We start from the raw sequence: 15761 nt of genomic DNA, 5'->3' as shown, positions 1-15761 counted from the left end.
GCCGCAAGACACAATGATGCGATGCAGCCGCCACCGCTGTGCCCACCTGGCACTTGCCTCTGCCAGAGTGTGCCACCACCCTGGGCCAACCAGTGCTGTACTCAGAGGCGCTGGCATAGATCGGGAGGAAAGCCATTGCCCTGGTGTGGGCATGTGAGCACCCCGCCAGTCGACACTGGGCTTGAAGACCCCACTGATCTTGGCATCACGCATACATGTAGTATCAAGGATCATGTCAAGGTGCTGGCACGTGGCGCGTGCCCCACAGGGAAGATGGCGGCCACTGGGGCCTGGAGCCCTAGGCTTAGGAGTCCTGCCACCTGCTCATTTCACTGCCAAGTGTGGCAGGAACTCCGCACCGTTTGCCCTTTTTGTGCCACTAGGAGCCAAGACGAGTTACTCATCTCTTCCCGAGAGGCCAATGGCTGAAGCCAATGTGGATTCAGTCTAATGCAGGAAGCTCCTCTGCTGCTCCTGATCTTATCCTACTTATGCAGGATCCTCCTCTGCTGCTCGTGATCTTATCCTACTTATGCAGGAACTTCCGCTGCTGCTCGTGATCTTATCCTACTTATGCAGGAAACTCCTCTGCTGCTCCTGATCTTATCCTACTTATGCAGGAACCTCCTCTGCGGCTCCTGATCTTATCCTACTCATACAGGAACCTCCTCTGCTGCTCCTGATCTTATCCTACTTATGCAGGAACCTCCTCTGCGGCTCCTGATCTTATCCTACTCATGCAGGAACCTCCTCTGCGGCTCCTGATCTTATCCTACTCATGCAGGAACCTCCGCTGCTGCTCGTGATCTTATCCTACTTATGCAGGAACTTCCACTGCTGCTCGTGATCTTATCCTACTTATGCAGGAAACTCCTCTGCTGCTCCTGATCTTATCCTACTTATGCAGGAACCTCCTCTGCGGCTCCTGATCTTATCCTACTCATGCAGGAACCTCCTCTGCTGCTCCTGATCTTATCCTACTCATGCAGGAACCTCCTCTGCTGCTCCTGATCTTACCCTACTTATGCAGGAACCTCCTCTGCTGCTCCCGATCTTATCCTACTTATGCAGGAACCTCCTCTGCAGCTCGTGATCTTATCCTACACATGCAGGAACCTCCCTTGCTGCTCGTGATCTTATTCTACTTATGCATGAACCTCCACTGCTGCTCGTGATCTTATCCTACTCATGCAGGGATCTCCTCTGCTGCTCCTGATCTTATTCTACTTATGCAGGAACCACCTCTGCTGCTCGTGATCTTATCCTACTTATGCAGGAACCTCCTCTGCTGCTCGTGATCTTATTCTACTTATTATCCTACTTATGCAGGAACCTCCTCTTCTGCTCGTGATCTTATCCTACTTATCCTACTTATGCAGGAACCTCCTCTGCTGCTCGTGATCTTATTCTACGTATTATCCTACTTATGCAGGAACCTCCTCTTCTGCTCGTGATCTTATCCTACTTACGCAGGACACTTCTCTGCTGCTCGTGAACTTATACTTATCCTACTTATGCAGGAACCTCCTCTGCTGCTCGTGGTCTTATTCTACTTATCCTACTTATGCAGGAACCTCGTCTTCTGCTCGTGATCTTATCCTACTTATGCAGGAACCTTCTCTGCTGCTCGTGATCTTATCCTACTCATGCAGGAACCTCCTCTGCTGCTCATGATCTTATCCTACTTATGCAGGAACCTTCTCTGCTGCTCGTGATCTTATCCTACTTATGCAGGAACCTCCTCTGCTGCTCATGATCTTATTTTACTTAGTATCCTACTTATGCAGGAACCTCCTCTTCTGCTCGTGATCTTATCCTACTTATCCTACTTATGCAGGAACCTCCTCTTCTCCTACTTATGCAGGAACCTCCTCTTCTGCTCGTGATCTTATCCTACTTATGCAGGAACCTCCTCTGCTGCTCGTGATCTTATCCTACTCATGCAGGAACCTCTTCTGCTGCTCGTGATCTTATCCTACTTATGCAGGAACCTCCTCTGCTGCTCGCAATCTTATTCTACTTATGCAGGAACCTCCTCTGCTGCTCGTGAACTTATCCTACTCATGCAGGAACCTCCTCTGCTGCTCGTGATCTTATCCTACTCATGCAGGAACCTCCTCTGCTGCTCGTGAACTTATCATACTCATGCAGGAACCTCCTCTGCGGCTCGTGATCTTATCCTACTTATGCAGGAACCTCCTCTGCTGCTCGTGAACTTATCCTACTCATGCAGGAACCTCCTCTGCGGCTCGTGATCTTATCCTACTTATGCAGGAACCTCTTCTGTTGCTCGTGATCTTATCCTACTCATGCAGGAACCTCCTCTGCTGCTCGTGAACTTATCCTACTTATGCAGGAACCTCCTCTGCTGCTCGTGAACTTATCCTACTCATGCAGGAACCTCCTCTGCTGCTCGTGATCTTATCCTACTTATGCAGGAATCTCCTCTGCTGCTTGTGATCTTATCCTACTCATGCAGGAACCTCCTCTGCTGCTCGTGATCTTATTCTACTTATGCAGGAACCTCCTCTGCTGCTCTTGAACGTATCCTACTTATGCAGGAACCTCCTCTGCTGCTCATGATCTTATCCTACTTATGCAGGAACCTCATCTGCTGCTCGTGATCTTACCTACTTATGCAGGAACCTCCTCTGCTGGTTGTGATCTTATCCTACTTATGCAGGAACCTCCTCTGCTGCTCGTGAACTTATCCTACTTATGCAGGAACCTCCGCTGCTTCTCGTGAACTTATCCTACTTATGCAGGAACCTCCTCTGCAGCTCGTGATCTTATCCTACTTATAGAGGAACCTCCTCTGCGGCTCGTGAACTTATCCTACTTATGCAGGAACCTCCTCTGCTGCTCGTGAACTTATCCTACTTATGCAGGAACCTCTGCTGCTGCTCGTGATCTTATCCTACTTATGCAGGAACCTCCGCTACTGCTTGTGATCTTATCCTACTCATGCAGGAACCTCATCTGCGGCTCGTGATCTTATCCTACTTATGCAGGAACCTCCGCTGCTGCTCGTGATCTTATCCTACTCATGCAGGAACCTCATCTGCGGCTCGTGATCTTATCCTACTTATGCAGGAACCTCCGCTGCTTCTCGTGAACTTATCCTACTTATGCAGGAACCTCCGCTGCTGCTCGTGATCTTATCCTACTTATGCAGGAACCTCCGCTGCTGCTCGTGATCATATCCTACTTATGCAGGAACCTCCTTTGCAGCTCGTGATCTTATCCTACTTATAGAGGAACCTCCTCTGCGGCTCGTGAACTTATCCTACTTATGCAGGATCCTCCTCTGCTGCTCGTGATCTTATCCTACTTATGCAGGAACCTCCACTGCTGCTCGTGATCTTATCCTACTCATGCAGGAACCTCATCTGCGGCTCGTGATCTTATCCTACTTATGCAGGAACCTCCGCTGCTGTTCGTGATCTTATCCTACTCATGCAGGAACCTCCACTGCTGCTCGTGAACCTATCCTACTTATGCAGGAACCGCCGCTGCTGCTCGTGATCTTATTCTACTTATGCAGGAACTTTCTCTGCTGCTCGTGGTCTTATCCTACTTATGCAGGAACCTCCTCTGCTGCTCGTGATCTTATCCTACTTATGCAGGAACCTCCTCTGCTGCTCCTGATCTTATCCTACTTATGCAGGAACCTCCTCTGCGGCTCCTGATCTTATCCTACTCATGCAGGAACCTCCTCTGCGGCTCCTGATCTTATCCTACTCATGCAGGAACCTCCGCTGCTGCTCGTGATCTTATCCTACTTATGCAGGAACTTCCACTGCTGCTCGTGATCTTATCCTACTTATGCAGGAAACTCCTCTGCTGCTCCTGATCTTATCCTACTTATGCAGGAACCTCCTCTGCGGCTCCTGATCTTATCCTACTCATGCAGGAACCTCCTCTGCTGCTCCTGATCTTATCCTACTCATGCAGGAACCTCCTCTGCTGCTCCTGATCTTACCCTACTTATGCAGGAACCTCCTCTGCTGCTCCCGATCTTATCCTACTTATGCAGGAACCTCCTCTGCTGCTCGTGATCTTATCTAGGAACATCCTCTGCTGCTCGTGATGGTAATCTCTTTATTTGCTTTTAAGAACAGAAGGGTTCCTTTAAACTAAGCTGCAATGGTGTTTTCCACGCAGTTTTATGGCGCGCTGTGTACCGCTTCCAGCGGCTCTATTTTACTGCTAACTAGGTTTTGAATCTAGTTTTTCATAGATCCTTTGAGCGCGTTTCTTGAATCTCTGGTTTGCAGCATGATGGCGGCGATGTTCTCGTTTATCGCGAGAATACGATGGCGATGGCGGCGCTGTTCTGCCACAATCTGTAACCATTTCACACATTTCATCTGCGCATTCCCCCCCTCCCCACACCCACACACACCGCTTCAGGACCCCCACTGACTGATATACCCAACCCAGCAGGGCCTCCAGTGAGGCAGAGATACTCCCAACCCCCAGCAGGGCCTCCAGTGAGGCAGAGATACTCCCAACCCAGCAGTGCCTCCAGTGAGGCAGAGATACTCCCAACCCCCAGCAGGGCCTCCAGTGAGGCAGAGATACTCCCAACCCAGCAGTGCCTCCAGTGAGGCAGAGATACTCCCAACCCCCAGCAGGGCCTCCAGTGAGGCAGAGATACTCCCAATCCCAGCAGGGCCTCCAGTGAGGCAGAGATACTCCCAACCCCCAGCAGGGCCTCCAGTGAGGCAGAGATACTCCCAACCCAGCAGTGCCTCCAGTGAGGCAGAGATACTCCCAACCCCCAGCAGTGCCTCCAGTGAGGCAGAGATACTCCCAACCCCCTGCAGGGCCTCCAGTGAGGCAGAGATACTCCCAATACCAGTAGGGCCTCCAGTGAGGCAGAGATACTCCCAATACCAGTAGGGCCTTCAGTGAGGGAGGTATGCACCCAACCCCAGCAGTGCCTCCAGTGAGGCAGAGATACTCCCAACCCCCAGCAGTGCCTCCAGTGAGGCAGAGATACTCCCAACCCAGCAGTGCCTCCAGTGAGGCAGAGATACTCCCAACCCCCAGCAGTGCCTCCAGTGAGGCAGAGATACTCCCAACCCCCAGCAGTGCCTCCAGTGAGGCAGAGATACTCCCAACCCCCAGCAGTGCCTCCAGTGAGGCAGAGATACTCCCAACCCAGCAGTGCCTCCAGTGAGGCAGAGATACTCCCAATACCAGTAGGGCCTTCAGTGAGGCAGAGATACTCCCAACCCAGCAGTGCCTCCAGTGAGGCAGAGATACTCCCAATACCAGTAGGGCCTTCAGTGAGGCAGAGATACTCCCAATACCAGTAGGGCCTTCAGTGAGGCAGGTATGCACCCAACCCCAGCAGGGCCTCCAGTGAGGCAGAGATACTCCCAATACCAGTAGGGCCTCCAGTGAGGCAGAGATACTCCCAATACCAGTAGGGCCTCCAGTGAGGCAGAGATACTCCCAATACCAGTAGGGCCTTCAGTGAGGCAGGTATGCACCCAACCCCAGCAGGGCCTCCAGTGAGGCAGAGATACTCCCAATCCCAGCAGTGCCTCCAGTGAGGCAGAGATACTCCCAATCCCAGCAGGGCCTCCAGTGAGGCAGAGATACTCCCAATCCCAGCAGTGCCTCCAGTGAGGCAGAGATACTCCCAATCCCAGCAGGACCCCAGCAGTGCCTCCAGTGAGGCAGGAATACACCCAACCCCAGTAGGGCCTCCAGTGAGGCAGAGATACTCCAAATCCCAGCAGGACCCCAGCAGTGCCTCCAGTGAGGCAGAGATACTCCCAATCCCAGCAGGACCCCAGCAGTGCCTCCAGTGAGGCAGGAATACACCCAACCCCAGTAGGGCCTCCAGTGAGGCAGAGATACTCCCAATCCCAGCAGGACCCCAGCAGTGCCTCCAGTGAGGCAGGAATACACCCAACCCCAGTAGGGCCTCCAGTGCGGCAGAGATACTCCCAATCCCAGCAGGACCCCAGCAGTGCCTCCAGTGAGGCAGAGATACTCCCAATCCCAGCAGGACCCCAGCAGTGCCTCCAGTGAGGCAGGAATACACCCAACCCCAGTAGGGCCTCCAGTGAGGCAGAGATACTCCCAATCCCAGCAGGACCCCAGCAGTGCCTCCAGTGAGGCAGAGATACTCCCAATCCCAGCAGGACCCCAGCAGTGCCTCCAGTGAGGCAGGAATACACCCATCCCCAGTAGGGCCTCCAGTGAGGCAGAGATACTCCCAATCCCAGCAGGACCCCAGCAGTGCCTCCAGTGAGGCAGAGATACTCCCAATCCCAGCAGGACCCCAGCAGTGCCTCCAGTGAGGCAGGAATACACCCAACCCCAGTAGGGCCTCCAGTGAGGCAGAGATACTCCCAATCCCAGCAGGACCCCAGCAGTGCCTCCAGTGAGGCAGAGATACTCCCAATCCCAGCAGTGCCTCCAGTGAGGCAGGTATGCACCCAATCCCAGCAGTGCCTCCAGTGAGGCAGGTATGCACCCAATCCCAGCAGTGCCTCCAGTGAGGCAGGTATGCACCCAATCCCAGCAGGACCCCAGCAGTGCCTCCAGTGAGGCAGAGATACTCCCAATACCAGTAGGGCCTCCAGTGAGGCAGAGATACTCCCAATACCAGTAGGGCCTCCAGTGAGGCAGGTATGCACCCAACCCCAGCAGGGCCTCCAGTGAGGCAGAGATACTCCCAATTCCAGCAGGGCCTCCAGTGAGACAGGGATACTCCCAACCCCAGCAGTGCCTCCAGTGAGGCAGAGATATTCCCGGCCCCAGCAGAGCCTCCAGTGAGGCAGACATACACCTAATCCAAGAAGTGTCTCCAGTGAGGCTGGGATACACCCAACCCCCAACAGAGCCTCCAGTGAGGCAGGAATACACCCAACCCCAGCAGGGCCTCCAGTGAGGCTGGGATACCTCCAAACACAGCAGACCCTCGAGTGAGGTAGGTATACACCCAGTCCAAGACGTGCCTCCAGTGAGGCTGGGATACCCCCAAACCCAGCAGGGCCTCCAGTGAGGCAGGTATACACCCAATCCCAGCAGGGCCTACAGTGAGGTAGGTATATACCCAGTCCAAGAAGTGCCTCCAGTGAGGCTGGGATACACCCAGTCCTGGCAGTGCTTCCAGTGAGGCAGGGATACCCCCAATCCAAGAAGTGCCTCCAGTGAGGTAGGAATACACCCAGTCCCAGCAGGGCCTCCAATGAGGCAGGGATTCACCCTATCCCAGCAGTGCCTCCAGTGAGGCAGTGATAGGCCCGAAGCCAGCAGGGCCCCGAGTGAGGCAGTGACACACTCAATCCCGGCAGGGCCTCCAGTGAGGCACGGATACACCCAGTCCCGGCAGTGCCCCCAGTGAGGCAGTGACAGGCCCAGTCCAGCAGTGAGTACAGTGAGGCAGGGATTCAGCCAAGAACCTCAAACCAGCATTCTCCATTTTGAAGATGGACTCCCCCAGTCCAGTCAATGCCCCTGTGTGACGCTGAATCTGCCAGTGACCCAAGGGTCCTCCACTTCTTAAAAATAAAGGCTCTCTATCCCTGTGCAATATGAGACCCTCCCCACATACATTTATTTGTATTTCCAGCACTGCTTGCAGCCCGCACTTGGACACTTCATGCTTTCTCGGCCCCTGTGCATCCTCCATGCACTGCACTTGGACACTTCATGTTTTCTCGGCCCCTGTGCACTCTCCATGCACTGCTCTTGTATGCTTCATGCTTTCTCGGCCCCCGTGCACCCTCCATGCACTGCACTTTGACACTTCATGCTTTCTCGGCCCCCGTGCACCCTCCATGCACTGCACTTGGACACTTCATGCTTTCTCGGCCCCCGTGCACCCTCCATGCACTGCTCTTGTACACTTCATGCTTTCTCGGCCCCTGTGCACCCTCCATGCACTGCACTTGGACACTTCATGCTTTCTCGGCCCCCGTGCACCCTCCATGCACTGCACTTGGACACTTCATGCTTTCTCGGCCCCCGTGCACCCTCCATGCACTGCTCTTGTACACTTCATGCTTTCTCGGCCCCTGTGCACCCTCCATGCACCGCACTTGTACACTTCATGCTTTCTCGGCCCCTGTGCACCCTCCATGCACCACACTGTACACTTCATGCTTTCTCGGCCCCTGTGCACCCTCCATGCACCGCACTTGTACACTTCATGCTTTCTCGTCCCCTGTGCACCCTCCATGCACCGCACTTGGACGCTTCATGCTTTCTCGGTCCCTGTGCACCCTCCATGCACCGCTCTTGTACGCTTCATGCTTTCTCGGCCCCTGTGCACCCTCAATGCACCGCACTTGTACACTTCATGCTTTCTCAGCCCCTGTGCACCCTCCATGCACCGCACTTGGACACTTCATGCTTTCTTGGCCCCTGTGCACCCTCCATGCACCGCACTTGGACACTTCATGCTTTCTCGGCCCCTGTGCACCCTCCATGCACCGCACTTGTACACTTCATGCTTTCTCGGCCCCTGTGCACCCTCCATGCACCGCACTTGGACACTTCATGCTTTCTCGGCCCCTGTGCACCCTCCATGCACCGCACTTGGACACTTCATGCTTTCTCGGTCCCTGTGCACCCTCCATGCACCGCTCTTGTACGCTTCATGCTTTCTCGGCCCCTGTGCACCCTCCATGCACCGCACTTGTACACTTCATGCTTTCTCGGCCCCTGTGCACCCTCCATGCACCGCACTTGGACATTTCATGCTTTCTCGGTCCCTGTGCACCCTCCATGCACCGGACTTGGACACTTCATGCTTTCTCGGCCCCCGTGCACTCTCCATGCACTGCTCTTGTACACTTCATGCTTTCTCGGCCCCTGTGCACCCTCCATGCACCGCACTTGTACACTTCATCCTTTGTCGGCCCCTGTGCACCCTCCATGCACCACACTGTACACTTCATGCTTTCTCGGCCCCTGTGCACCCTCCATGCACCACACTGTACACTTCATGCTTTCTCGGCCCCTGTGCACCCTCCATGCACCGCACTTGGACACTTCATGCTTTCTCGGTCCCTGTGCACCCTCCATGCACCACACTTGGACACTTCATGCTTTCTCGGTCCCTGTGCACCCTCCATGCACCGTACTTGGACACTTCATGCTTTCTCGGTCCCTGTGCACCCTCCATGCACTGCACTTGTACACTTCATGCTTTCTCTGCCCCTGTGCACCCTCCATGCACCGCTAGCTCCCAGCCAGGCCCCAGGGGCCGGGCCCTGGGCTCCGGACTCACCTTGCTCGATGGCCTCGCTGACCTTCTCCGCGTCGGAGGACAGGTAGAGGTTGGTGTGGTAGGCCTTCAGGTACTCGATGGGACTCCTCCCGCCGGTCATGCAGAAGCGCTCGATGAACAGATCTGCGATGCGAGAGGAGGGACATGCACCTGGTTAGCAGGAGCCCCAGGGTGCTCAGGGGGTGCAGCGGGGGAGGGGGGCGGCGGGTTGGGGGTTTTTGATTCCACAGTGCTGTGTGTGGGCTGGGCCTGAATGCGCGAACCCTCGTCATGCATCATCCTGTGTGAGCCTCAAATTAATGTTATGTTATGTTCAAGGGTCTTATACTGCGCACTGTTGCCACTTGCATGGTTTCTTGGCGCTCTGGCAGATCTGTAAAGCAAGGGGGCGACCAGGTAGTGGGACTGAGCAGGAGAAAGAGCAAACGCTTTGATGTGCTGTTGGCAGCGTCAGTTCGGTGGGCACCGTTCCTGAGTGTAGGTGTCTCTTTGGTGGGTAGTAGCCGCCATGTGCTGTTGGGCAAGGCTATGTGTGGTTTGGTTCCTTGTTGTGGTGAAGTGAAATGCGTGCCGTTCATTGTGCTGTAGAATGATGTTTGTGTTTAGTTCAGAACTTGAGAGGTGTGTGCAGACCAGTGAGTTAGGACTAGCTGTGGCACATTTCCCGCCACTGTTGTATATTCTAGTGTGCAGCAATGAGCACCTCTAAGGTGTGTGCAGAAGTGGGGGTTCCCAGCAGGGCTATTTATTGTTAGCACCCCCTCCCCCCAGTGGCATTGCCATGAATCAAATTTAGGAGGGGCATAGAGGGGGCCAAAGACAACAGTAGAGGGCACAGAAAAAAAGTAGGAGAACATGGTCACTGCTCGTCTTAGGTGGGGGGCACAAGGGCGGGCACAGGGTTTCACAGGGGGGGCCGGCCCCCCGAGACCCTCCCTAGCAACGCCACTGCCTCCACCCACAGTGTTCCAGCCAAGTGCCGCCCATGTCCTCTCCCTCTTAATCACACCCTGGTGAGCACTAACCTCCCCCAAGGGTCCCTCCAGGGAGGGTTGGGGGGCGGTGTTCCCTGTGCCCTGTGGTCCATGCATTCTTAGATAGGGAACCTCTCTCTCCCCTATTTAGGTGTTAGGTCCTATGTCAGTGGTCCAGTTAAGTTGGGCCCCATCCCCTCCCTTGATCCTCTATGGAGAAGGGTAGAGCCTCCCATTCAGACTTCTCTCTTCTTCCCTGCACTCTAATCTTGTCAGATCTACTCCACAATCCTTCTCAGTTGTGTGTTCATTTCATAGTTCAATGCACACAGTCTCTGCATGCACTGTCCTGTGTGGGCCTGAAAGCACACAACATTTGCATGCATTGTCCTGGTTGTGTCTGAATGCACGCTACCTTCGCATGCATTGTTCTGTGTGTGTCCCCTGCACCGATGTGCACGACCTATGTGGTCATAAATACAGCAGCCTTTGCACGCATTGATCTGTGTGTGTCCCCGCGTGCATTGCCCTGGTTGGATCTGAATGCACAAAGCCATTGCACGCATTGATCTGTGTGTGTCCCCTGTGTGCATTGTCCTGTGTAGGCCTGCATGCAGCAGTCTTTGCACGCATTGTTCTGTGTGTGTCCCCGCGTGCATTATCCTGGTTGGGTCTGAATGCATGCATTCTTTACAGCCATTGTTCTGTGTGTCCCCTGCATGCATTGTCCTAGTTCCTAGTTGGATCTGAATGCACACAGGGCCCGATTCATGGAATAATTTGCATGGAAAATAGGGTTCTTGCGCGCCAAACTGGCAGCAAATCCGCATTTGTCGATTCATGGAATCAAATGTGCAGTACTTTTCCAGGACTTGCGTGGAGTTTGCAGTGGCTCAGTACGTCTCTGCGAGCCGTTGGGCGCCTTGCGCGAGACACCACACAGACCTTGGGCGAGGCCTGCCCAGAGGGCAGAATAGGGAAAATGGGGAAGAACACGTGAAAAAGTGGGCGTTGCGAGGGACGGCCCACAAATGCGTGACACGAGATATATTCATGGAATCGAGCGCACAACCTCTCGGCAGGGAATTGTCTACGCAAGTCCTTCAAAGTATCCGCCACCCGAAGTAGTACACTTGCGCATAGGATTCACTTTACGTATGTGGGTCTGCATGTCGGATTTATGCTACCGGGGTGCATGTGCATGTATGCAACCGGGGTTCCGATCTTACTTAGGGGTGCGCGTAAGCAGTGTAGTAGGGTGCAGGAACAGTTTACGGGGGTTCGCATGCAGTTTTTCCAAGTTTATATCGAGTTACAATTTTTCATACGCATGTTGTCAGGGTGCCGGCAACCATCAAAGGAGACCTGCGTAGGGTCCCCGAGATGCAGGCCTGCTTGTGGGGGACCCCACACACTGAAGGCTGCGTGTACTTGCGCCAGGGGGAGCGCGCAAAGGTAGCTGTTCTGGCTGTTTATGCTTTGCCTGTGGGCGTCGCAAAGGTAGCTGTTCTCACTGTTTATGCTTTGCCTGTGGGCGTGTCAGGGGGCGTACTGGCCGTGACTTGCGAATACGGTTAATTTTCGCAGTGAATTCCATGAATGCACAGGGTGCACATTGTTTCTTCTGCGTGCAGGCTAGCGCATTGTCCTTCTCAGTGCGTGGCCCTTGCACGATTTCTACACACATTTCCATGAATCGGGACCATAGCCTTTGCATGCATTATTCTGTGTGGGTCCCGTGTGCGCATTGTCCTTGATTGTCCTTGATGGTCCTGTATGCACGCAGCCTCTGCACGCATTGTCCTGTGTGTGTCTGAATGCATGCAGTCTCTGAGCGTGTTGTCCTGTGTGTGTTCTCTGCACGCATTGTCCTCTGTGTGTCTGAGTGCACACAGCCTCTGAATGTGTGTCCTGTGCGTGTCCTCTGCATGCATTGTAGTGTGTGTCTGAATGCATGCAGCCTTTGAACGCGTTGTCTTGTGCGAGTCCTCTGCACGCATTGTCCTGTGTGTGTCTGAATGCACGCAGCCTCTGAACACTTCGTCCTGTGCGTGTCCTCTGCACGCATTGTCCTGTGTGTGTCTGAAAGCATGCAGCCTCTGAACGCTTTGTCCTGTGCATGTCCTCTGCACGCATTCGCCTTGTCCTGTGTGTGTCTGAATTCATGAACCCTCTGAACGCTTTGTCCTGTGGATGTCCTCAGCACGCATTGTGCTGTGTGTGTCTGAATGCACACATTGTCCTGTGTGTCTGAATACATGCAGCCTTTGAACGCGTTGTCTTGTGTGTGTCCTCTGCATGCATTGTCCTGTGTGTGTCTGAATGCACGCAACCTCTGAACGCTTTATCCTGCACGTGTCCTCTGCACGCATTGTCCTGTGTGTCTGAATGCACGCAGCCTTTGAACGCGTTGTCCTGTGCGAGTCCTCTGCACACATTGTCCTGTGTGTGTGTCTGAATGCACGCAGCCTCTGAATGCTTTGTCCTGTGCGTGTCCTCTGCACGCATTGTCCTGTGTGTGTCTGAAAGCACGCAGCCTCTGAACGCTTTGTCCTGTGCGTGTCCTCTGCACGCATTGTCCTGTGTGTGTCTGAATGCACGGACCGGCTGAACGCTTTGTCCTGTGCGTGTCCTCAGCACGCATTGTCCTGTGTGTGTCTGAATGCATGCATTGTCCTGTGTGTCTGAATGCATGCAGCCTTTGAATGCGTTGGCCTGTGCGTGTCCTCTGCTCCATTGTCTGGTGTGTGTCTGAATGCACGCAGCCTCTGAACGCTTTGTCCTGCACATGTCCTCTGCACGCATTGTCCTGTGTGTCTGAATGCACGCAGCCTTTGAACGCGTTGTCCTGTGCGAGTCCTCTACACACATTGTCCTGTGTGTGTCTGAATGCACGCAGCCTCTGAACGCTTTGTCCTGTGTGTGTCCTCTGCACGCATTGTCCTGTGTGTGTCTGAAAGCACGCAGCCTCTGAACGCTTTGTCCTGTGCGTGTCCTCTGCACGCATTGTCCTGTGTGTGTCCGAATGCACGGACCGGCTGAACGCTTTGTCCTGTGCGTGTCCTCAGCACGCATTGTCCTGTGTGTGTCTGAATGCATGCATTGTCCTGTGTGTCTGAATGCATGCAGCCTTTGAATGCGTCGACCTGTGTGTGTCCTCTGCACCATTGTCTGGTGTGTGTCTGAATGCACACAGCCTCTGAACGCTTTACCCTGTGTGTGCCGTTTGCACGCATTGTCCTGTGTGTGTCTGAAAGCACGCAGCCTCTGAACGCTTGGTCCTGTGCATGTCCTCTGCACGCATTGTCCTGTATGTGTCTGAATGCACGGACCCTCTGAATGCTTTGTCCTGTGCATGTCCTCAACACGCATTGTCCTGTGTGTGTCTGAATGCATGCATTGTCCTGTGTGTCTGAATGCATGCAGGCTTTGAACGCGTGTCCTGTGCGTGTCCCCTGCACCATTGTCCTGTGTGTCTGAATGCACGCAGCCTCTGCACGCATTGCCTTGTGTGTGTCTGAATGCACACAGCCTCTGAACGCTTTACCCTGTGTGTGCCGTTTGCACGCATTGTCCTGTGTGTGTCTGAAAGCACGCAGCCTCTGAACGCTTGGTCCTGTGCATGTCCTCTGCACGCATTGTCCTGTATGTGTCTGAATGCACGGACCCTCTGAATGCTTTGTCCTGTGCATGTCCTCAACACGCATTGTCCTGTGTGTGTCTGAATGCATGCATTGTCCTGTGTGTCTGAATGCATGCAGTCTTTGAACGCGTGTCCTGTGCGTGTCCTCTGCACCATTGTCCGGTGTGTGTCTGAATGTACTCAGCCTCTGAATGCTTTGTCCTGTGCATGCCCTCTGCACGCATTGCCCTCTGTGTGTCTGAATGCACGCAGCCTCCAAACGCGTTGTCCTGTGCGTGTCCTCTGCACGCATTGTCCTGTGTGTCTGAATGCACACAGCCTTTGAACACGTTGTCCTGTGCGTGTCCTCTGCACCATTGTCCAGTGTGTGTCTGAATGCACGCAGCCTCTGAACGCTTTGTCCTGTGCGTGTCCTCTGCACCATTGTCCTGTGTGTGTCTGAATGCATGCAGCCTCTGCACGTGTTGTCCTGTGTGTGTGTGTGCCCCCTGCGTACATTGCCCTGGCTGGGCCTAAATGCATGCAGCCTATGCCCACACCTCCCCGGTGCCGTGCCCAGTACTCACTGTGGTGATTGATGGTGTTAATCAGTCGGACGCCCACCTGGGCGTGATTGTTGGTCATCAGCACGATGTCAAAGAGGTCTTCGCTGCTCGGGTAGAGCTCCCTCAACCGGGCATTAACGGTTTCCAAAGCCTAAGACAGAGGGGAAGGAGATGGCAAGTTACCCTAGATGCTGATGCCAGACACACCCAGAGCTGCATGCCAGGCCTCACGCGATGCATAGCATGGCGACCCCGAGGGGGCACACAATACCATTTCTTCTAATATCACTTCTCCATTATGAAAACTATTAACTTATACAATATTGTCATACATTGCTGAGTTGTCTAATGATCTTTTTTCTACTCAAAATCAATTTCAAAGTCTATTTATATAAACCCATTTGAAATTAGTATGTCTAAACCTTCTTATATATTGTAAAACAAGTTTTCTGATTAATTTCTTAATAACATTATGTATCATACAAATATTCTATTATCTTCCCTACGTGTTTCTATCCACTTTTGTACTCAATACTGGACATTCATCAGGGGAATTGTTCATCATTTGATATCAAGGCACATCAAGTTATTGAATACATCTTAGTGGTCCTCCATTCTCTAAGTGATGTTGTTTGGAAGATCTCCTGTCATTGTGAACTTGCTTACTCCTTGCCATATTGGCACTCTGAATTGCAAGAAAGCTTTCTTGCCCCTCATTGTGTGGGTCACAACCATTAAGAAATTAATGTTTACTTGCATGTAACTAGTATTTCCCTGTACTATTATTTTTGATGGGTTTTACTTACTTTTACCTTGAAAAGCTTTCATAAAAAGGTATTTTATTGTAGTGTGCCTTTTCTTGGTGGTGTATCTGATTTGCAAGCGGTTCTGAAAAGTAGAACAGTCCAATTAGTTGCTTCTCCCTAGAAGTGTACACTATTACACTTATAGAGATAGAAGTGATGAGTACTGTATTAAGTTGTCTCCCCCCTGCTCTTGTCTTCTGATCATAAGAGGTTGTGTGTATGTATTCATGTTGACAATACTTTCTTTGTATTTGTCTAACAACCTCTTTCTTTAAATGTGATCTTTTGTAGACCTAAAAAGCAATTCAATGATTTAATCTGAAGACTCGAGCGCTGGCCTGACAGTGTTGTTCAATGTAGTGTTTGGCATTCTAGTTTTTTTAACCTGATTTATAGGTGTCTTCTTTAAGAAGTAAGGCATATTCCGCTAACCACCACAGTACAGCCACCATTGACACACAATATCTGGAAGTGTGTTCCACTGTCACACACGTTGACAAAAATGCTAAGTTTAAACACGTGTGTGAGGAGGTC

At 52.9% G+C, this 15761-nt stretch overlaps 1 protein-coding gene across 1 annotated transcript in view; it reads right to left on the bottom strand.

Moving 5' to 3' along the window:
* Positions 1–15761, bottom strand: part of NT5C1A (5'-nucleotidase, cytosolic IA) — a 314845-nt gene that overhangs the window by 63023 nt on the left and 236061 nt on the right. Inside the window, exons 3-4 of the mRNA XM_069622407.1 lie at positions 14443–14572; positions 9260–9382 (exon numbers count right to left, since the gene is read on the bottom strand). Coding sequence (XP_069478508.1) covers positions 9260–9382; positions 14443–14572 — 253 coding nt within the window. The remainder of the gene's footprint in view (positions 1–9259; positions 9383–14442; positions 14573–15761) is intronic.

This window comes from Ambystoma mexicanum, chromosome 11 (assembly GCF_040938575.1).
Source record: "Ambystoma mexicanum isolate Mex_15411 chromosome 11, UKY_AmexF1_1, whole genome shotgun sequence".
NCBI lineage: Eukaryota > Metazoa > Chordata > Amphibia > Caudata > Ambystomatidae > Ambystoma > Ambystoma mexicanum.
Note: the sequence above shows the minus strand (reverse complement) of the source record. Positions and strands in the feature narration are given on the sequence as shown.